The 17,931-nt window shown below is 49.7% G+C and overlaps 1 protein-coding gene across 4 annotated transcripts; it reads right to left on the reverse strand.

The window, feature by feature from the left end:
- Positions 1–1,027: 1,027 nt before the first annotated feature.
- On the reverse strand, positions 1,028–17,824 carry ACAD10 (acyl-CoA dehydrogenase family member 10). 4 transcript variants are annotated; one of them, XM_066609809.1, is made up of 21 exons: positions 17,772–17,824; positions 16,519–16,717; positions 16,026–16,174; positions 15,348–15,542; positions 14,701–14,859; positions 14,122–14,281; positions 12,992–13,133; positions 12,043–12,111; positions 11,306–11,487; positions 10,480–10,630; positions 9,780–9,925; positions 9,130–9,303; positions 7,867–8,243; positions 6,748–6,888; positions 5,989–6,126; positions 5,735–5,825; positions 5,494–5,652; positions 4,744–4,916; positions 3,679–3,822; positions 2,740–2,817; positions 1,028–1,828 (listed from the first exon to the last, which is right to left on the reverse strand). In XM_066609809.1, exons 2-21 carry the CDS (start codon positions 16,697–16,699, stop codon positions 1,694–1,696), a joined length of 3,144 nt encoding a protein of 1,047 aa, XP_066465906.1. In that variant the 5' UTR covers positions 16,700–16,717; positions 17,772–17,824; the 3' UTR covers positions 1,028–1,693. The 4 variants fall into 4 exon arrangements, with proteins under 4 accessions (XP_066465906.1, XP_066465905.1, XP_066465909.1 ...); XM_066609808.1 differs by lacking the exon at positions 17,772–17,824 and adding an exon at positions 16,932–17,746; XM_066609812.1 differs by lacking the exon at positions 17,772–17,824 and adding an exon at positions 17,354–17,712.
- Between the last annotated feature and the right edge of the window lie 107 nt (positions 17,825–17,931).

Raw genomic sequence — 17,931 nt, forward strand, 5'->3', positions numbered from 1 at the left:
GGGCTTACTCCTGAGTAGACGTGCCTAGGATCGGGCCCTTTATCGCCTACCCACTCTCCCAGCAGCGCTCAACTCTTTGGGGGAAAGGGGGGGGGGATGAAATCCTTAAGGCAGCGCCTCCCAAACCTTCATAGCACTGGGACCCTCTTTTTAAAACGACAAGCGGTCGCAACCCGCTAGTCCCAAAAAGGAACTCTAGAAAGCAATGTTTTATTAATGTATTAATACATTAATTAATAATAATCAGGGCCCTGTGCTCCCGAGGCTGCTGGATACCTTATGTTTAATATCTGTGTGTAGAGATTTGTTAGACTCTCCCTGGAAATGGAATTCAAGGACTGTCCCGTCCCGTCCCCCCAAAAAAAACCTTTACAGTCCTTCCAGTGTACCCAGAAGGGTGAGCTGGACAGCAAGATGTGCAGTCAGGGACTTCCAGACGAAAGCCTGAAACCGGGTTCACGCATAAACCCCCAATTCCCCCCTTTTGCAGCCTTCTGCAACTTCCCCCTTAGCAACTATTGTGAGAAGGGCTAAGTGAGCCCCTCTCTAATAAGACCCCCCCCCAGCAAAGCTGCTGTACTGTGGGACCAAGAGGCACCAAGGATCTCTTGGGAAAAGCCAATACAGCTCTGTGCACAATCCTTGGATTGCAAAGCTGGGAAGGGGCACCTTTTGTGCACCAAACCACAAACAAGTGAGAACCCATCTTAATTTGTGCCCTCCGCATTTATAACACAAGGTGCAGGCTTGTCTGTAGGAAGCTTCTCTGATAAGGATTGGGAACAGCTTGAGCGGAGCTGGACTTTCAAACTGTTTGTTTTTTTTAAATGTTGCTGGCTTTTGCAACTAGTATTAATTGTAGGTCTGTTTAACACCCAAGATCAGCCATTCTTGCCTCTGACAGAACAGCACCAGCCAGTCTGCCTCATGCAGCACTTGACCCCAACTTTCAGTTTCCAAACACACAAAGCAAGGCTTGCCTGACATTTTACAGCTGTGCTCCACAGCAAAAAAAGAAAGAAAGAGGTGGAGTCAGTGTGTTTATTCTTTCTATGCAATAGTTTGGGGACATGTGCCAAAATCAGGATGTTTTCTTCCATTCTTCTCTCCACCCCCATTTATTCTTAGTATCTCAGTAAATTACAGTATTAATATTTCAGTGAATTACAGTAAGTACATCAAAGTGCCAGCAAACGCACAAGTGATATGTGCGGGGGGAGGGGCGGCATTCTGCCAGAGTCAGGGGGGTGTACCCATCTCTCCCCATTTTACAACCCACTCTCCGGATCCTGACTTCAGATCCAAGTCATCTGCCCTCCCACACAGGAACACAGATTCCTCGGAGGTCATTACGCTTTCAGTATCCAAAGCAAGGCAAAATGGTGACTGAAATCAAAGGGCTTCAGCCCCCAGTGATCGCTGGGGTGAGTGAATCCTAATCCAGGAAGCAGCTGAGCGTAACTGGCACCTAGGCTATGACCAGCACTTGCCTGTTGGCCAGTCCAGCTTTGTGATTCTTCTTTTCGTACCTGGCAGTGCTCATGATTAGCAGAAGCACCACAGAAATCAACGGGGCTACTGACATTATAGCAACCCCAATATTGACCACCACAGCTTGTGCCCCCATCAGCCCGTAGAGGTGGACAGCTTTCCCAGCTGCGTGCTGTTCCTGGCAACAGCGCTGGGCATGCGGCTAACGCTTCAGTTCCATTTTGGCGATGGCCGCCCTGTGGACTTCATCAGGGCCATCGGCCAGGCGCAGGGCCCGCGCCCAGGCAAAGAACTGCGCCAGTGGGTGGTCGTTGCCGAGTCCCGCTGCCCCGAAGGCCTGCAAGAAAACAAAGGAAGATGCCTTCTATCCAGTCAGGCTGTTTGTCTAGCCAGTTCTGGATCTGTCTGCGCATACCGGAAGCGCTGCTCCAGGGTTTGAGGCTCAAGGGGTCTTTCCCCGCCCCACCTAGAGATGCTGCCAGAAACGGAACCTGAGAACCTCTGCAGGCAGGAGCAGAAGGCGATTCCGCCCCAATGGCTCCTCCCCGAGACAGAGGCAATATTTTAAAAACATGCTGGATCCATTGCACTGCAAGTTATCTGAAGATTGGATTAATCTCAAGAAAGAGGCTAAGACAAAACAGGATCGGACAAGTTTCTGGAGGAAAAACCCATTACGGGGTACAAGCCATGATGTGTATGCGCAACCTCCTGATTTTAGAAATGGGCTATGTCAGAAGGCCAGATGCAAGGGAGGGCACCAGGATGAGGTCTCTTGTTATCTGGTGTGCTCCCTGGGGCATTTGGTGGGCCGCTATGGGATACAGGAAGCTGGACTAGATGGGCCTATGGCCTGATCCAGTGGGGCTGTTCTTATGTTCTTAACTACAATTCCCAGGAGGCCTTGCAGGTCTCTTGTTATCTGGTGTGCTCCCTGGGGCATTTGGTGGGCCGCTGTGAGATACAGGAAGCTGGACTAGATGGGCCTATGGCCCGATCCAGTGGGACTGTTCTTATGTTCTTAAACTACAATTCCCAGGAGGCCTTGCAGGTCTCTTGTTGTCTGGTGTGCTCCCTGGGGCATTTGGTGGGCCACTGTGAGATACAGGAAGCTGGACTAGATGGGCCTATGGCCTGATCCAGTGGGGCTGTTCTTATGTTCTTAGGATATCAGGGTGAGGAGGTACAACCTGGAAGGAAACAGAGGAGGGAGCCAGAGAGCCACATGCCACCCTCTGCAGCACTCACCTGGATTGCCCGGTCAATGACACGCAAAGCCATGCTTGGAGCCACCACTTTGATCATGGCGATCTCGAGAGCTGCTTCCTGCGTGAAAAGGAGGCGACACAAGATGGGGAAATGGCCTCGAGCCCTCAGCCACACCTTGCAGGCATTCCAGCCCACATCTGCCCCCTCCCTGTAACCTGGGGTCTGCATCGGCCCTCAACATTTCATTTCTTTTTCATTTCTATCTTGCCTAACACTGGATATCCTGACTAGTAATATTCTTACTAGTAATGGTCCAATGTGGCTAAAGATAAAAACAATTCACAATAAAATCAGATTCAGTAATTTAAACTAACAGAGCAAAAGGCACTCCAGCAACACATCCAATTTCGTTCAGTTTTGCAAGCCCCGAGCCTGGCTAACAGGTGCGTCCTGAGCATCCTTTCGAAAGAACAGAGGTGGGGGCTTCCCATCCTCCCTGAGCCATAGAGTTCTACAATAGCATTGGGTAGAGAAGGCTGTGTCCCATATGTGCACCAATTGAGCCCCACTCACTGATAGGACGCACAGCCTCCTCGTAAGAGGGAGAGCTTTAAAGGGAATGGGAAGCGCCTTGAACTGGAACTGGAAACGGAGGGCAGTTCCTGAAGGGGGGGAGCGATATGCTCCCTCCCACCACATGCCCCCCATGTGGAACCAGTGGATGTTTCCAAAGAGGTGCTTTGCAAGGGCAGCCTCATGAAGAGCGCACTGCAACCATGCAACTGAAGATGGGGCCAGAGTCAAACAACTGCAGCTTTGAACCCTTCCTGAACCATTTTGCCATGATACATTACTTGAGATGCACACAGGAGAATCCAAGTACAAAGGGGGGGGCATCTACTACTCCCCCCCCACAGCTGTGGAGTTTATAGGATTCAGGAGCCCTTCCAATGGCCTTGGGATCCTCTGAGCACTGACCTTATTTCCAACAGTGTCCATGAGGTGGGCTGCTTTGAGGACTAGCAGCCGGGCCTGTTCAATCTCAACCCGAGACTTGGCAATGTCTGCCCTGATGGTGCCCTGTTCTGCCAACGGTTTTCCAAAGGCTGTGCGGGAGTTCACCTGCAACAAGCACACACCTGGATGAGGGTTTGGCTTTGCGGGCAGCTCCATTGGAGCCTCTGGCGCTCCATGCAAGCTGAAAGGAGTAAGTTCAGCTGCTGGACTCTCCTGTTACAGAATCACAACGGTCAAAGCAGTACTGGTCGAGGCAGGCTAACTCAGTGTAGCACAGCTCTTCTCCTTAATGATGGGGTGGGGGGTGGGAAGAGGGGCGGTCTGCCCGGGGCCCCCTGTGGGGCATGTCTGCAGGGTCTGCTTCATGCACAAATTCACATCCCTTCCCCCAGCAAATCCATTTTCTTGGCCTTCCAAAACAAAATGCAAGCTGTTAATTATGGAGCATGGCCTTCTCTGGATACACATGCATGCATTTCACGTGGAGTGGTGGAGTGGAGAGCATGGGATTTAGACCGAGGAGATAGGAGCTCAAAGCTTTTAGGGGCTATGAAGCTCACTGAGTTACCTAGGGATGGTCACTCTCGCTTGGCCCGCTTTCCAGGGTCACCGTGAGAATAAAATGGAAAGGAGCTATGTAGGCCGTCAAGCAGCTTGGAGAAAGAGCAGGATATAAATGTGGGAAAAATCAGGGACACATTCGGGGCAGAGAATAAGTTCAAGAGCAGGTGACTGAGTCTTACTGGGCTTAATGAAGCTGAGGTTGAGAGAAGGCACTTCACAACACCCTCAAGGATAGGGGCACACGTTTGGTTTCTGACCAGGTACGTGACGTGGTTCTGGATCCCATTTCTCCAAAAGGAAATGAACAACAGAAAGGCTTCTCCAGACTCTCTCACACTTGGGGGGGGGGAAGGGGGCACAGAGTGATACTCTTTTGGAGACGGGGCACTGTGGCAGTAGCCCCAAGGAAGAAGTGCTGAGCTGCCAGCATCCGAACCCAGCAGGCTGCATTGGGGTGCTCACCCGCTCCTTCATGAGCGCCAGTGCTCTTTCCGCAAAGCCAATCAGTCTCATGCAGTGGTGTATCCTGCCCGGGCCGAGCCTCCCCTGGGCAATCTCAAATCCCCGTCCGGGGCCCAACAAGATGTTCTCTTGGGGAACACGGACGTTTTCAAACCTCATCTCCCCGTGGCCACCTGGAATGGGAGCGATACAGAACATCTTGCCAAGCGCCCTCATTAGCACGCAAGCCCTCTCGGAAACGAAACACTGGAATCCTGTCTCCCACACTGCCAGATCCGAGTCTAGGCTACTTGTCCTCAAAACTTGGGAGACAGGTCAATACCAACTGTTCTGCGTACGGCCCTGCAAGGGCTATGCAAGAGTCGGTGTGCACATTAAGAGGTCCTTCTCTGGGTGCCCCTCTGGAGGTTGCACTCTGTCCATGCAACCAGATACTCGATTTCTCAGTAACTGATCGTTGCTGTTTTGTTTCCATACTTGTCTCCTTCCGTCGCTATTTTACGCTGCTTCTGTTTCAACAACAGCAATTTGACTGTTGTCACCTTTATAGCTGATAAACATTTGTCACCCTTCTGGAAACGTTTCAAGTTGGAAAGCGGGTCTAATATCATACAAAGAAAGAAAGAAATGATCTGATACCAGGCTGTGGAAGTAACCTGACAGGCCACTGGCAAAGTGCAGGTCTGTCCCCATCACTCCTCCTCTTTAAAGCCCTCCGTAATCATCCCACCCAGAACTACCTGGCCTCACCTGGTGCATCATCCAAGCCATAGACTGTGAGGGGTCTGGTGACTGTAATGCCGGGAGTAGCCATGGGAACAAGCAGCATTGACTGTTGTTTGTGCCTGGGAGCTGTGGGGTCAGTCTTGCCCATGAAGATGCAGAGCTGGCAGCGGGGGTCCAGGGAACCTGCAGGGAAGAGAGGGTTGGAGGCAGGGAGCCGGCATCCCCTGCAATCCCCCGCTGAAGACTGGAGATATTCCCCACACACCCGAAATCCACCATTTGTGTCCATTCAGAATATAGGTGTCCTTTTCCTTGGTGATGGAAGCTTCAATGTTTGTGGCATCAGACGAAGCAACCTGAAGAAAAATGCTGCGTTTTAGAGTGAACACGTAGCTTTGAAAAGTGACAGTGAGTTCAAGCTCCAAAGACAGGTAACAAGGCAATTCTGCAAGACTGGAGAACAAGCTGACTGTGGGCAGTGCTGACTGGCTCGGGCAGAGGCCTTGCTGGGTGACTCACCTGTGGCTCAGTCATAGCAAAGCAGGAGCGGATCTTGCCATCCAGCAAAGGCTGCAGCCAGCGCTCCTTCTGCGGTCCTGTGCCGTAACGCACCAGCACCTCCATGTTGCCAGTATCGGGGGCAGAGCAGTTAAATACCTGACGAGAGGGCACAGAAGACAAAGGGTCACTAGTAAACTGGTAGGGCTGGGGAGGATAGGATGGAGTCAGACAGCTGCTTGGGGTGGGGGACGTTCCTGTGTAAGCATGCCAGAAAAGAAGCTGCCTGCTGGCCTTTCACTCAGCCATGCCACAGAATAGCCACATTCTTGATGCATGGCACAAGTCCTTCTGGGAAGAAGAGGGGGGCAGTGGGGAGAAAAATGGAGGATGGGAGACCTTGAGCCTGCATCAACCCAGGGGCTTGCATCTGTCAGATGTGGGACTTCTGGCAAAAAGGAGAGCCTGCAGGATTTGAGGAGGCACAATACTGGGCCTGTGCGCTTGATGTGTTTGTCAGTGAAAGGGAAAGCTGCAAACCTAGAGGGAAGGCCAGGATGGGAGAAGAATTGAAGGCACAAATGATGGTGAAGGAGGAGAGCCAGAGGTTCTCACCAAAACTCACCACTCTTAGGCAGAATGAGAGCAAGGGACGCTTCCTTGGTTCCCAGCATGTGGGACCAGCCATGCTTCCCCTGGAGAGGCAGAAGGAGCCATGACCTGGCCCTTGGACCCGCTTCCCATCCAATTTCTGCCTGGCAAGGGCCTTGCAGTGGGTACCTCTGGTGCATAGATTGAAGTGCCCATCAGCTCACACAGGTGGGCATACTCCAGGTTGGTCAGGCCCGCTCCATATTTCACATCCAGGTCACTCTCCAGCGGCAGGAAGAGGTTCCAGAGGCCTTCAGACTTTGCCTTCTCCTGAAAGGTGAGAAGAGATGGAGAGGCATGAGGGAATTAAGCCACAAGCCTCAGGAACACAAACGGGCCCAAGAGTCAAGCTGGGAAGGTCCAGCTTGCTTCAGCTTGTTTTTCAAAGAAGGCCTTTAAAGACTTGACCTGGCATGCCTGCACTTGGGAATCATAAAGGCAGTTCTGTTGACTCCCTCAGCTGGGGCTCCAAATCTTCCAGGTCCCAGAATCACAGACTGAGCCTGGACACATGGATTTATGAACAACAAGTTTCTGGCATGACTGCAGAGAGGGGTCTGTTGGGAGCCGTGCAGGTCTGAAAGAACTGGCCATAAACAAGAGAGAGTTAGAAAGGAACACTTCATATTCCCCCCCCCAATCGTCCAATTCAAAACGAGAAAAGTGAGGAGTGAGCCTTGTGTGTTCTCAAAAGAATGGAATGCAGAATATTTTCTTACAAGCTGCATTGCAATCCTCCATATAATGACCATACCCCCAACATGGCCCTTGGGCCAAAATGCTCCCCCCTCGCTTGCCACATGGTGCCCCCCATCTCGTCCTGTAAAGCCCTCCTCAAAACCCACCCTTTTTATTAATGTGGCTTTGCCCCTTCACCCCCACAACCGCCAAACCCAGGCCTAGAGACAAGCAACTGCACACGCTCATATTCAACCCTTGCTGCCTGTGCAAGAAAGGGCTGCAGCTCAGGGGCACAGCATAGCCTCTGCATGCAGAAGGATCCGAGTTCAGATCCTGGCAGCGTCTCAAGGAGGGCTGGGAGAAACTCTTGCCTGAAAAAGCTGGAGAGCTGCTGCCCATCAGAGCTGACAACAGTGTCCATCCTCCTTCCATTCCTCTCTTGCTTTGGTGCCTCCCTCTTTTGGTTCATTTTACTCTGTACAGTGCTACATATATTGATGGTACTACATAAGAAATAATAATCGAACGAGAGACTAGGCTGAGGCTTTCCCAGGGAAGGGTGCTTGCCTTGAGTTCTTCTGTCAGGGGATGAGGAGTCCATCTGCTTTGGGAGGCCTGATGATCACGCAGCACCTGCTCAGCTGGGTAAATGTGGGCATCCATGAATTCCTTTAGTTTGTGGTACAGCTCCCGGACCCGGCTAGACAGGCCTTCTGGAGAGACAATCAGGTGGCTCTTGTCACTGTCAGTTAAGGTAGAACCTGGCCCTACAGCGTAGCTCCTGCTTGGATTGGCCCAGGTGCTGAATGTCCTGGTTGGGGCCCCGGAGGTTGGAAGTTCTTTGAAGACTCGAAAACCTTCTTTGGTAGCAAAATCCCAGGCAAGGTTAGCCATGAACTCGGCCTGCTTCCCGCTGCTTTCGGCTGTTGCTGAGCTGGCCTGACCTGGGTGGAATGAACCAACAATGCTCAGTAGTCTGCATCTTTCCCATCAGCCAGCCTTTATGTCCGCCTGCAGCTCTTCCCGCCTGCTCCCTCTGGAGAGAAGAGTCTGAAAACTGGATTATGTCTTCAACTGCCAGAGACATGCATCCCAGTAACATGGTTGTCATAGCACTTTTCCATGCAAGTCAGTTGTAAGTCACTCTGAAAGTCACTCCAAGCTGGAATGCAGGGTACACCAGCCAATCAAAACCGTATCCATTGAGGGACTTCAGAAATATTATGATGATAGGTCAAGCCAAAAGTCCATCTAACCTAGAGTACTGTCTCTAACAGTGGCAGGTGGGCAGCCCAATCCAATCTAAATCCCCATGCAGCAAAATTTGGCTGCTGGAGGTCTCAACAGATTAAGCCCCAGCAACCACAATGGGTCAACTCATACCTGGGCCAGCAATATTGCTGGCGCAACTCTGCATTGATCTGTGAAGGTGGATCAGGCCAGGGAAGGGGGTTTGAATATGGGGTCCATTGGCACCGCCGATCCCACCCCCTCCTAGGCCTGATCCACTCACTCCCACCCCCACTCCCATCACCGCCCCATTCAACCCCTTCCCCGTACTCTCCCTGCCCCTGCGCTGGACTAACCTCCTCTGGCAGGCCTTTCAATGACTGCTGGCGCCAACAGGAAGGTTCCAGCCTTCCCACCAGCGTGCCTGAGCCTTGTGCACTTTTACGACAGTGCGCACTCGCAGAACACACGTTCCACTGGCACAGACCTTGGTTAGGATTGGGCTGCAAGTCTTCCAGGGATGTTCCTGAACATGGCAAGAGAACTCCAACCTCTGTGCCCAGACTGGCAATATGGATCCACCATATCTTGTCTGCTCACCTGTAAGGGAGCGTTTGTACACGCCCTGGAGGATTGCAGCCATCCTGAAGAAGGAAAAGGCCATGTAGAAGTTCCAGTTCCTGGCAGGAGGAATGGCCATGTGGTCACAATACATCTGGAAGTAGGCCTCGGCCGTGGGGATAGCCAGCTGGCTCAGATCACAGTTGCTCAAACCTACAAGTGGACAAGGCAAGACCAGGCACTGAAAGAAAGAGCAAGGGCAGGTCTGGCTGAAGCAGAACGCTCCCCAGGCAGGGCACGCAGCCAGAGGTGCAGCAGCCTCTGTCACCACTGCTGCTCCCTGGATTCAAAAGGGAAGAAGGGAATGGCAAGGGAGCATGCAGAAGAGGGTGATGGTCTCCAACGTATCAGCCAGCTCCTCTCTGCTGCTTCTTCTGCTGGACTCTGCCCAATTCCTTTTCAAATTGAGGGGGGAGGAGTGGCAGGTGTGGGTAGGCAGACAGGCCACAGGTGCTCCCGCCAATCCACCACTTCCATAGGCCCCATGGATGGACCAGCCTGAGGGAAACACTAGTTTGCTCCCTGCTTCTGTATGTCGGGGCAGATGCAGCTGTTGTCCCTCCTCAGGAGGTTTTTCTTGGCTGCCCCTTTCCCCTGCTTCACAAGCAAGCAGGGTATTTTAAAAATACCTTTTAAGAGACTGAAGTTAGACGGCAAATAATACACCAGACAGTTGTATGCTACATCTGAAAGGGGATCGCCTAAGGTGGAGAGCTCCCAGTCGAGGACAGAAATCACCTCAGGATTCTCGGGGTGGAAAATCAGGTTGTCCAGCCTACCAAAGGAAAGAAGGGAGCTGAAAAGAAATCCTGGTGGGTACTGGCTTATGAGGGGGGCAGGGGAAACAGTAAGGCACAAATGTGCTATACACTGAGAAAGCTGATTCCAGCAAAGCCCACTGCATCTAGGCTCAGAAATGAGCTCTGGGGCTTAGAAGAGTCGCCTCCAAGAAGAGGCAAGAATTAGAAATCTGAATTATTTTCTGCTTTGGACAATAATCCAAGTCAGACAACAATTCCCAGTTTACCTCCCCTCCCAGTCCTCCAACCCCCCTCACCTCAAGGCACATTTACCCACCTGGGTCAGAGGCAAAGACGCTCCAGCTGCAGGAAGAGGGAGGTCTCTTCCTCTCTACCCAGTGCCTGGAGTGTCACACAGCAGCATGTCAGAACCCAAGATAATCCCTATGGTCCTTGGGAAATGTAGTTTCCCAGGGACTATTAACGCAGTGTAATGAATTCAGATGGATTCAGAGCCAGACATTCTCGTAAGTGCCTAACTCTCCATTCAGTCACATGCTTTGTCTCTTCCTTCCTTCCCCACTGATACCTGAAGTCTCCGTGTACAACAGAGAGACGCTCGCTGGCTGGCAGGTGGGACGGGAGCCATTCAATGAGTCTCTCCATGGCAGGGATGACGTGAGTCTCTGTGGAACGGTACTGCCTGCTCCATATCTGGACTTGCCTCTGAACGTAGTGACCTGCAAAGGAAAAGCGATTGAAGGTGCAGCAGCGCGAATCGCAAATTACAGAGATGGCGACTGGATCAGATGGCTTTAAAAGAGGATTGGACAAATTCATGGAACAGGAGAGGTCTCACACTGGCTGTTAGTTGTGAGGGCTAATTGGAATCTCCATGTACAGAGGCAGCAGACCACCATGTAGCTGATGCTGGGAAGCAAAAGTGCTAGTGGGTTCTTGTCTTCAGACCCTGCTTATGGGCTTTTTAATAGCAAGTGGTTGGCCAGTGTGGGCAGCAAGATGCTGAGCCTTAAGGGGTATTAAGGTGTTTTTATGGGGTATTGTGAAATTAAGCGGTCCTTGGGGGTATTAAGGAATCCATAGGGAGTATGACGGTTTCCTTAGTGCGCATTAAGAGGGTATTAGGGGGGGTCCACAGGGATATTAAGGGGCCTTTATGGGCTACTGGAGCTTTGGTGTGAACTAGTTGGTCTCTTCGCAAGGAATTCTAGACATACTATCCTCCAACAAGCAAATACAAACCTGGTTCTGACAAGCAACACAGGGTTTTATCCAACCCGGCAAGAAGAGTCTAAGTCAAAAATAAAGCGTCACTCCAACTGTATAAAATCATGGCACCCAAGAACTCCAGAGAGTGGGGCAGCCTATGCTATTATCTCTGGGGATTCACATACCATGTTTCCCATAATCCTCCAGGCCAGCTGCTTTGATGTCTACACTATGGATCTTACAAAGGACACTGTTCATGGCAGAATAAATTTCCCTCCGCTCGCTGGGCTCCAGCCCAGGAAGAGTTGGGTCCTTGAAGATCCGGCCAGCGCAGTAATCCATCAGGTAGAACGCGGTGCCGATCACGCTGGGGCGACACAAGAACGTTAGGGCAATTGTTTCAGCAAAATACATTTCAAGAGGCAGACTTGCTGTGCCGTTTGTTCTGCTTGTAAAACTCAACAAACACGAATGCATTTTTTGTTTTCTTATCACTGATGTTGTGTTGTTATTGCTTTCAAATGCAAATAGGTTGAACATACAAAATCACAACGATGCACACACCAAGAACTATAATTACAAATTTTTTAAAAAATTACAGCAAAGAATGATGTTCTAAGACGACAGCCAGGACAAAAGCCATGTCGTATTCCTTAAGAATATTCTGGATTATGCGACACCAAATCAAGTTGATCACATGCAGTCCAGAAGTGGACTTCCTATAAAAAGGTCAGCTGCTCTTTTCTGGAAGGCTCAAAAGTAGCCGTGGAGAACACCACTGACCCTAACAGTCCAGCAGAACGACTTTAGTTTATTTGAAAGGTGCACAGCTGGGTGCATTGGTAAGACTCAAGAGCAGCACGTCCACTGTAGTTCTTAACACTTTTGCCCAGAATTCCAAACAAAACAGAAAGAAATTCACCTTGAATCCTCACACAGGGTGTGGACTTTAGGGACTGGAATGCCAGCCTTTGCAAGAGCCTTCAAAATCCTGCCAGGGCAAAGGAGCACAGAGTTAACATTGGAAGGTTTTGTTGCTAACACATGCATTTTCTGTCACTTAAAAATAATCTGCCTGAAGATCAAAGTGTTGGAAAGATTTTTATATTCTTTTACTGATGCAATGCCAAACAGTCACAGATCTTTTAAAAGGATTTGGAGGCTTTATTTCTACATAGTAAGTGAATTACGCAAGTCAATTGATTCAGTTTGGATACAAATGTTCACTCTTCGTTTCCCATCCTATTTCTCAAAGAACCACACCCAGAAAATCACATTAAATAACGTGGAACAAACAAGTTACCCATGTGACACTGTATGTCACTTCCTTATTGGGTCTATTACAACAGGTTTGGTGCATGGTCCCAGCTCTAATTAGGAGATCATTCTGCCTTGCATCTCAAAATATTCCTGGCCCACAACTTTAGTTATACAAGATCCTGGAATTTTCCCTTTGGGAAAGTTATGACCTACATGTTCTGTCAACCATTATCTCTTTAGGTCATTTTGACATAATGACCCTCCTATCCTATTTTTGAGGGGAACAACAGTCATTTTCTTGGCTCTAATTTCAGTTATTTTTCTCAAACTAGAGAAGATAAGTTAACCCTCTAAAATCTCTAACAATAGTCGCTTGATGGAATCCAAACAGCAAGAAACTAGGCACAGCGGCAGTGGGGGAAACCCAAAAACCTTTTATTCAGCCAATTTAAATTAGCGAAAAATGATGCCAGCAGCCAAGTTATTCAGAGTTTTTCCTGCCTGATAAGAACCACTGGGCAACTCAAAAGCTTCATGCCAGTCTAAGGTGTTCCAGAGCAAGATGTAATTTTACTGCTTTGCAGTTTGAGACAGTTGCAGGCAGTTTTCACCTGTATTCTCTTTCCACAGCATGAGCAGAGGGCAACAGCTTGCCAGGAGGTTTCTTCCTCAGGACCAAGTCACGACCCCCAAACTGGACATAGTAAGTTGGATTTGACTGTCCGTGGCCGAACTGTCGAAGCACCAAAGGCCCTGGAAGTCGGAGGCCAAGCGAACAGTGAGTGGGGAAAATGCCTTTGCTCCTTACCTGCTTCTCTGTGGAAAGTCAACCTTTTACATAGTTTGTTTGCCATTTGCTGAAGGTTAAGTCTAACAAAGCTTGGCCAAATGAGTACAACCCCAAACTGAGAAACACAAACAAACTGGGACTTGGACTGGAGTTTTTAACAGGCAGTTCTATACCCAAAAATGATTGAGAAGGTGGTTTTTGGCCCTTTTGGACTGTTCTTTTTGGTCAGTAAACACATATCCTATTAAAAGAAAATACAGGTATTTCTTTATCCAGCAAGTAATTAATTTGTGGAACTCCTTGCCTCAGGATGTGGTGAAGACATCTGGCCTGCATGCCTTTCAAAGGGGATTGGACAGATTTCTGGAGGAAAAGTCCATCACAGGTCACAAGGCATGATGGAAATGTGCAACCTGCTGGTTTTAGAAGTAGGCGACCTCAGAATGCCAGGTGCAAGAGGGTGGCACCAAGATACAGGGATCTTGTTGTCTTGTGTGCTCCCAGCAGCATCTGATGGGCCACTGTGAGATCCAGGAAGCTGGACTAGATGGGCCTTCACCCTGATCCAGTGGGGCTCTTCTTATGTTCTTATATCTGCTGCTCACAGCCCGACAGTCTTCTCCTGACGCTTCTACTGTAAAGGTAGCTAATTTTCCCAGACTGCAGTATTTGGTAGCTGAAAAATAGTTGTTTTCCCCCCTCTGCCACTCTGCAATTGCCACTGAAAAAGGATTTTTGGGAAAGAATAAGATGCATTTCGGGTCTGTTCTGCCACATTATAGGGAAAGGGCTTACCCAGATGTAACACTGGGTATTAGATGTTTGCTGATACCAACTAAGCACTTGCTGACACAAGGATCTGTATCTCTTAAGGCTGGGCAGAATATTCAAAGCTGGAATAGACAGAATTCACCGTTCCCAAAAAATGGAAAGAAAAGAAGCTTCTAATACCTTCTACCTGAGCCCCAAAAGTGTTTTCAAGATACTGTTGGAGGCGATCTCTGGGGATTTCCATAGCTGGTCTCACAGGGCATGTGTACGGAACAAATGTCTGCAGAGGAAAACCCAGGTGGGTCTCTAACTCTTGAACTGCTACATCTGGGTCTTCAACCTGACACGAGGGAAGTGGGAGAGACAGCTGAAAATGCAAGTATGAGCTCCAAGAGGAAAGTCAGTTCAGTTAAGTCTCCACAGATAAGAGGAAATAGACCTCTGAATACCAGATGGACACGCAATAGGGGAAAGCCATTGTTTTCAGGTGTTTAGAACGAAATACTGGCTAGATGGGGTGAGAGTCCAGTAAGGTCTTTAAGATCTTCTTAAACACTGTTCCACAATGATACTGACGTGACTATGAAGAAGCAGGTGTTTAGGATGGAAAGATTTAACCTCACAGGCAGGCCAAAAAGAGAGGGTCTTCCAGCTAGATGGGCCTCTGAGCTGACAGAGGGAAGGCTACTTTTTAACTCTGCTGGCAAAGGGAGGGGGAGGGTATATGACTGTGACACTCCCAACAGCGCTGCATCTCACCTTCAGGGTTTTAATGCCAAGCTGAGCAGCAGCTTTCAGATTCTGCCCAATGTCATCCAGAAAGATGGACTCCTTTGCCTGAACGCCCAAGCGCTCCAAGCATATTTTGTAGATACGAGGGTCTGGCTTGCAGATCCCCTCCTGGCAGGACTCAACTATCTAGAGAACAAAGGCAAAGATGTAGACAGTGATCCAAAAGGAAGACATCTAGTCCTAGGGATTCAGAAGCGCAGGTGAGTGGCTGTGTGAATCTGTGTGTACAGCGGCATCTCTGCTATACAAAGAGAGGCAAAAGGTATCTAACATCTGCAATATGGGATCTTGTGGTCCCCACCCACAAGAGACACTTCTCCACTTCCTGGTCACAAAGCACAGTATGCCTCTTTTAAGGTGCATGTACAAGCCCCAAACTATAGTTAACCCTAACTGAAATAGCTGCAGATTCTCCTTCTGTTTATTCCTGCCTTCCATCATTTACTTCCCATTCATTTCTCTGTTATCTCCTCATGTTGAAACCTAGACTGCAGATCCCTCAGGGCAGTGACCTGTCCTACTCTTCTCTGTAAAGCACTGTGTAACTGGAATGCAGTTACATAATCTATTTTCTTCATCAGGGTGGAATCTCTGGTAACTCACTGCAAGCTTACCACATCAAACAGCCTTCGATCCAGGGGCAGAAAGCTTTCTCCACTCTGTAAGTAAAAATTGTTACTCAAAACGGCAGTCTTGAGACCTTCGGCTCGGATGCACTTTATCGCCTCAGTCATTACAGGGAGCTGTCTAGCCATCTGGTCACTGGTAAAGTCAGAAAAAAAGGAGTCTACTGGAACAGGGGAATTTGCCTAAGTGGGAAAAAAGAGAGAGAAATGGCAGGAGATCATTAGCATCCAATTCTTCTTTCCATGGAGAAAATGATACAGAGGTGAACATACGATGCCAGGTTCAGCACACTGCACTATTTTCTAGCATAAGAAAAGCAAGAGGAACTGGCCAGCCCACAACAACTGAACAAGTGATGGATGAGACCTGAAGTGGCTTAGCAGACAGGAATTTGGATATGTTCAAATCTCCGTTCAGCTGGTCTCGAGCTGGCTACACTCTCAACCTAACCTATGGAACTGATTATCTCAGTAGATGGACAGCCTCACTGGGCCAAAGGGGGTCCTTCAAAGAGGAAGGGTGGGGCACAGAAGCAATAGATAAACTAGTAGCTCATGATGGAGAAGTGAGTCTTTTTATTTTGATTGTGGCTTCCACACAACTTAAGCACTCGCTATGAGAGGTCCTTGTTCAGCCAAATAAATCAAGCAGAGAAAGTGGCTCACGATCTTGGAGCACTGTTGTCCGAACTCATGCAGAAACTCTGCTGGCGTCAGCTCTCCTCTCATGTACCGCAGCCAGGGTCTGTTCTCCCCTCCAGAAATGAGGCCTTGCTTGATGGTGCCAGGGGGGACCTGGTTCCGAACCTCCCATTCTAAACAAGCAGTAGCACACCAGTAAGAGACGATAACATGTTCTTTTCTGTGAATTACATAACTCAGTACAAATTCCCATTCATTTCCCAGTAGAAAATATTTTAAACCCTTGCCACAAAGAGGGCAAATGCCACCTTTTAAGGAAACCACATCATTCAAATCCACAAGACACGCAGGAGAAATGGGGAAAGATGCAGCAAGCCAATAAACACGCAAAAAAAGCACATTCCAATGCCTGTTTCAAGAAGTCAAAGGTTTAGCAGCCTATGCATTCAGAATACTTGATTTAAGCAGCTGAATCTGTAGCATTCACAGGCTATGCAAGACTGGAATAAACACTCACCTGCAGCCAGCCTGTATGGAGAAGGAAGGAGAACTCCACCCATATCGAAGATCACAGCCTTATAAGGACAGGATGCCAAATTCCTCCATGTTCTGAGGTGTGGGCACTGAGCATGCTGTAGGATTTGTGATCTCCAGACCCGGTGATAACACAACGCTTGGAAAAACCTTCCAGTACACATTTTGTACAACTGTGTTAGCTAAACGGGAGGGGAAAGGCTTTAGATGTACAGTATATGCAAATTAGATTTTGAAACAGTCATGCCTGTATTGCAGGGTTGTGCAAGCCCACTTGGTTATACTGGTTTCTCTTTTAACTGTTGCTTTTACACACACCCTGTTTTTGACTACAGCGGGTGTGCTGATACTGCTTGAGTGACCTGCAGCACTTATTCAGCCAAGTCAATCATTTACCTGACCTGTCATCTCCAGGAGTGAGAGAAATAGACCAGAAAAAGCAGATAATGCTACAGTCTCTTGCAGCTGGGCGGCAGGTATCCCACAAGTACCCCCAGGTCCCACAAGGTTCCACCAGACACCACCTGAAGTACTACCACTGGTACCCATACCCCTGGTTAAGAAACACTAATTTACACTGTGTCCCCATCCTTCCTCCTCCTGCCCAACACTTTTGCTACGTGACCAGACCATTATCAGTCTGCAGCAGCTAGATTTTTCATGTTTCAGCTTGTTCTGCAGTTTGTACATTGGTGCCATTCCAGGGCAGGAAAGGGGAGAGAGACAGGGGGGTACTTTCAAGAGGTGGACCATCCGAACTGGCACGATGACACGCTGGCTAAATACATCACTCTGTTCCAACCCTCCGGACACTCCACCTGAGTGGCCGCCCCCTGCTTCTGGGGTGATGCGAGAGGGAAGAGAGCATCCCTTGCTCCATCCCCTGGTGGAGCCAACCCGAGACAGCGTCCAGTGGCAGTGAGTTCCACAGGCTCTTTCCCAAGAGGAGACTTTTGCTCTGAAGGGGGGATATAAGCAGCCAGGTCAACTGGCAGTGCAGTGCAGTGCAGTGCAGAGCAGCAGCCAGGCCTGGAGCCCCCCTGGGGGTCCTCAGCCCCTCCCAAGAGCCTTCGAGCAAGCCTAGGCTGCTGCCACCCTCCCTTGATGCTGTTGTAGGGATGGGACCTCCACCCCTTCCCTAGTTCAGGCCCCGCCCAGCTAAGCCACGCCCCGAGTCTCCTCCAAAAAGATGCCCGCTGCCAGGCGACCCCTGGCGACCTTTAACCCGAGGCGCACCCGCGTCGCACACTGTCGACTCCCTCCAGAACTCTCGCGAGACGGCACGCACACCCTCCTGCGCGTGACACACTGGAACTCTCGCGAGACTTCAAGCGAGAGGATGCCTCTGTCCCACCCACCCCGCGCGCAAAGCATGCGCAGGCGCGGCCCGCTTCCG

The sequence above is a fragment of the Tiliqua scincoides genome, chromosome 14 (assembly GCF_035046505.1).
Source record: "Tiliqua scincoides isolate rTilSci1 chromosome 14, rTilSci1.hap2, whole genome shotgun sequence".
In the NCBI taxonomy this organism is placed as follows: domain Eukaryota; kingdom Metazoa; phylum Chordata; class Lepidosauria; order Squamata; family Scincidae; genus Tiliqua; species Tiliqua scincoides.

Coding starts and splice junctions, on each gene's coding strand:
- ACAD10 (XM_066609808.1), bottom strand. CDS start 17,084: ATGGGTACCAGTGGTAGTACTTCAGGTGGTGTCTGGTGGAACCTTGTG. Junction 15,543..16,025: donor GACAACAGTGCTCCAAGATC/GTGAGCCACTTT, acceptor TTTCCCACTTAG/GCAAATTCCCCTGTTCCAGT. Junction 8,244..9,129: donor GTACAAACGCTCCCTTACAG/GTGAGCAGACAA, acceptor CATTCCACCCAG/GTCAGGCCAGCTCAGCAACA.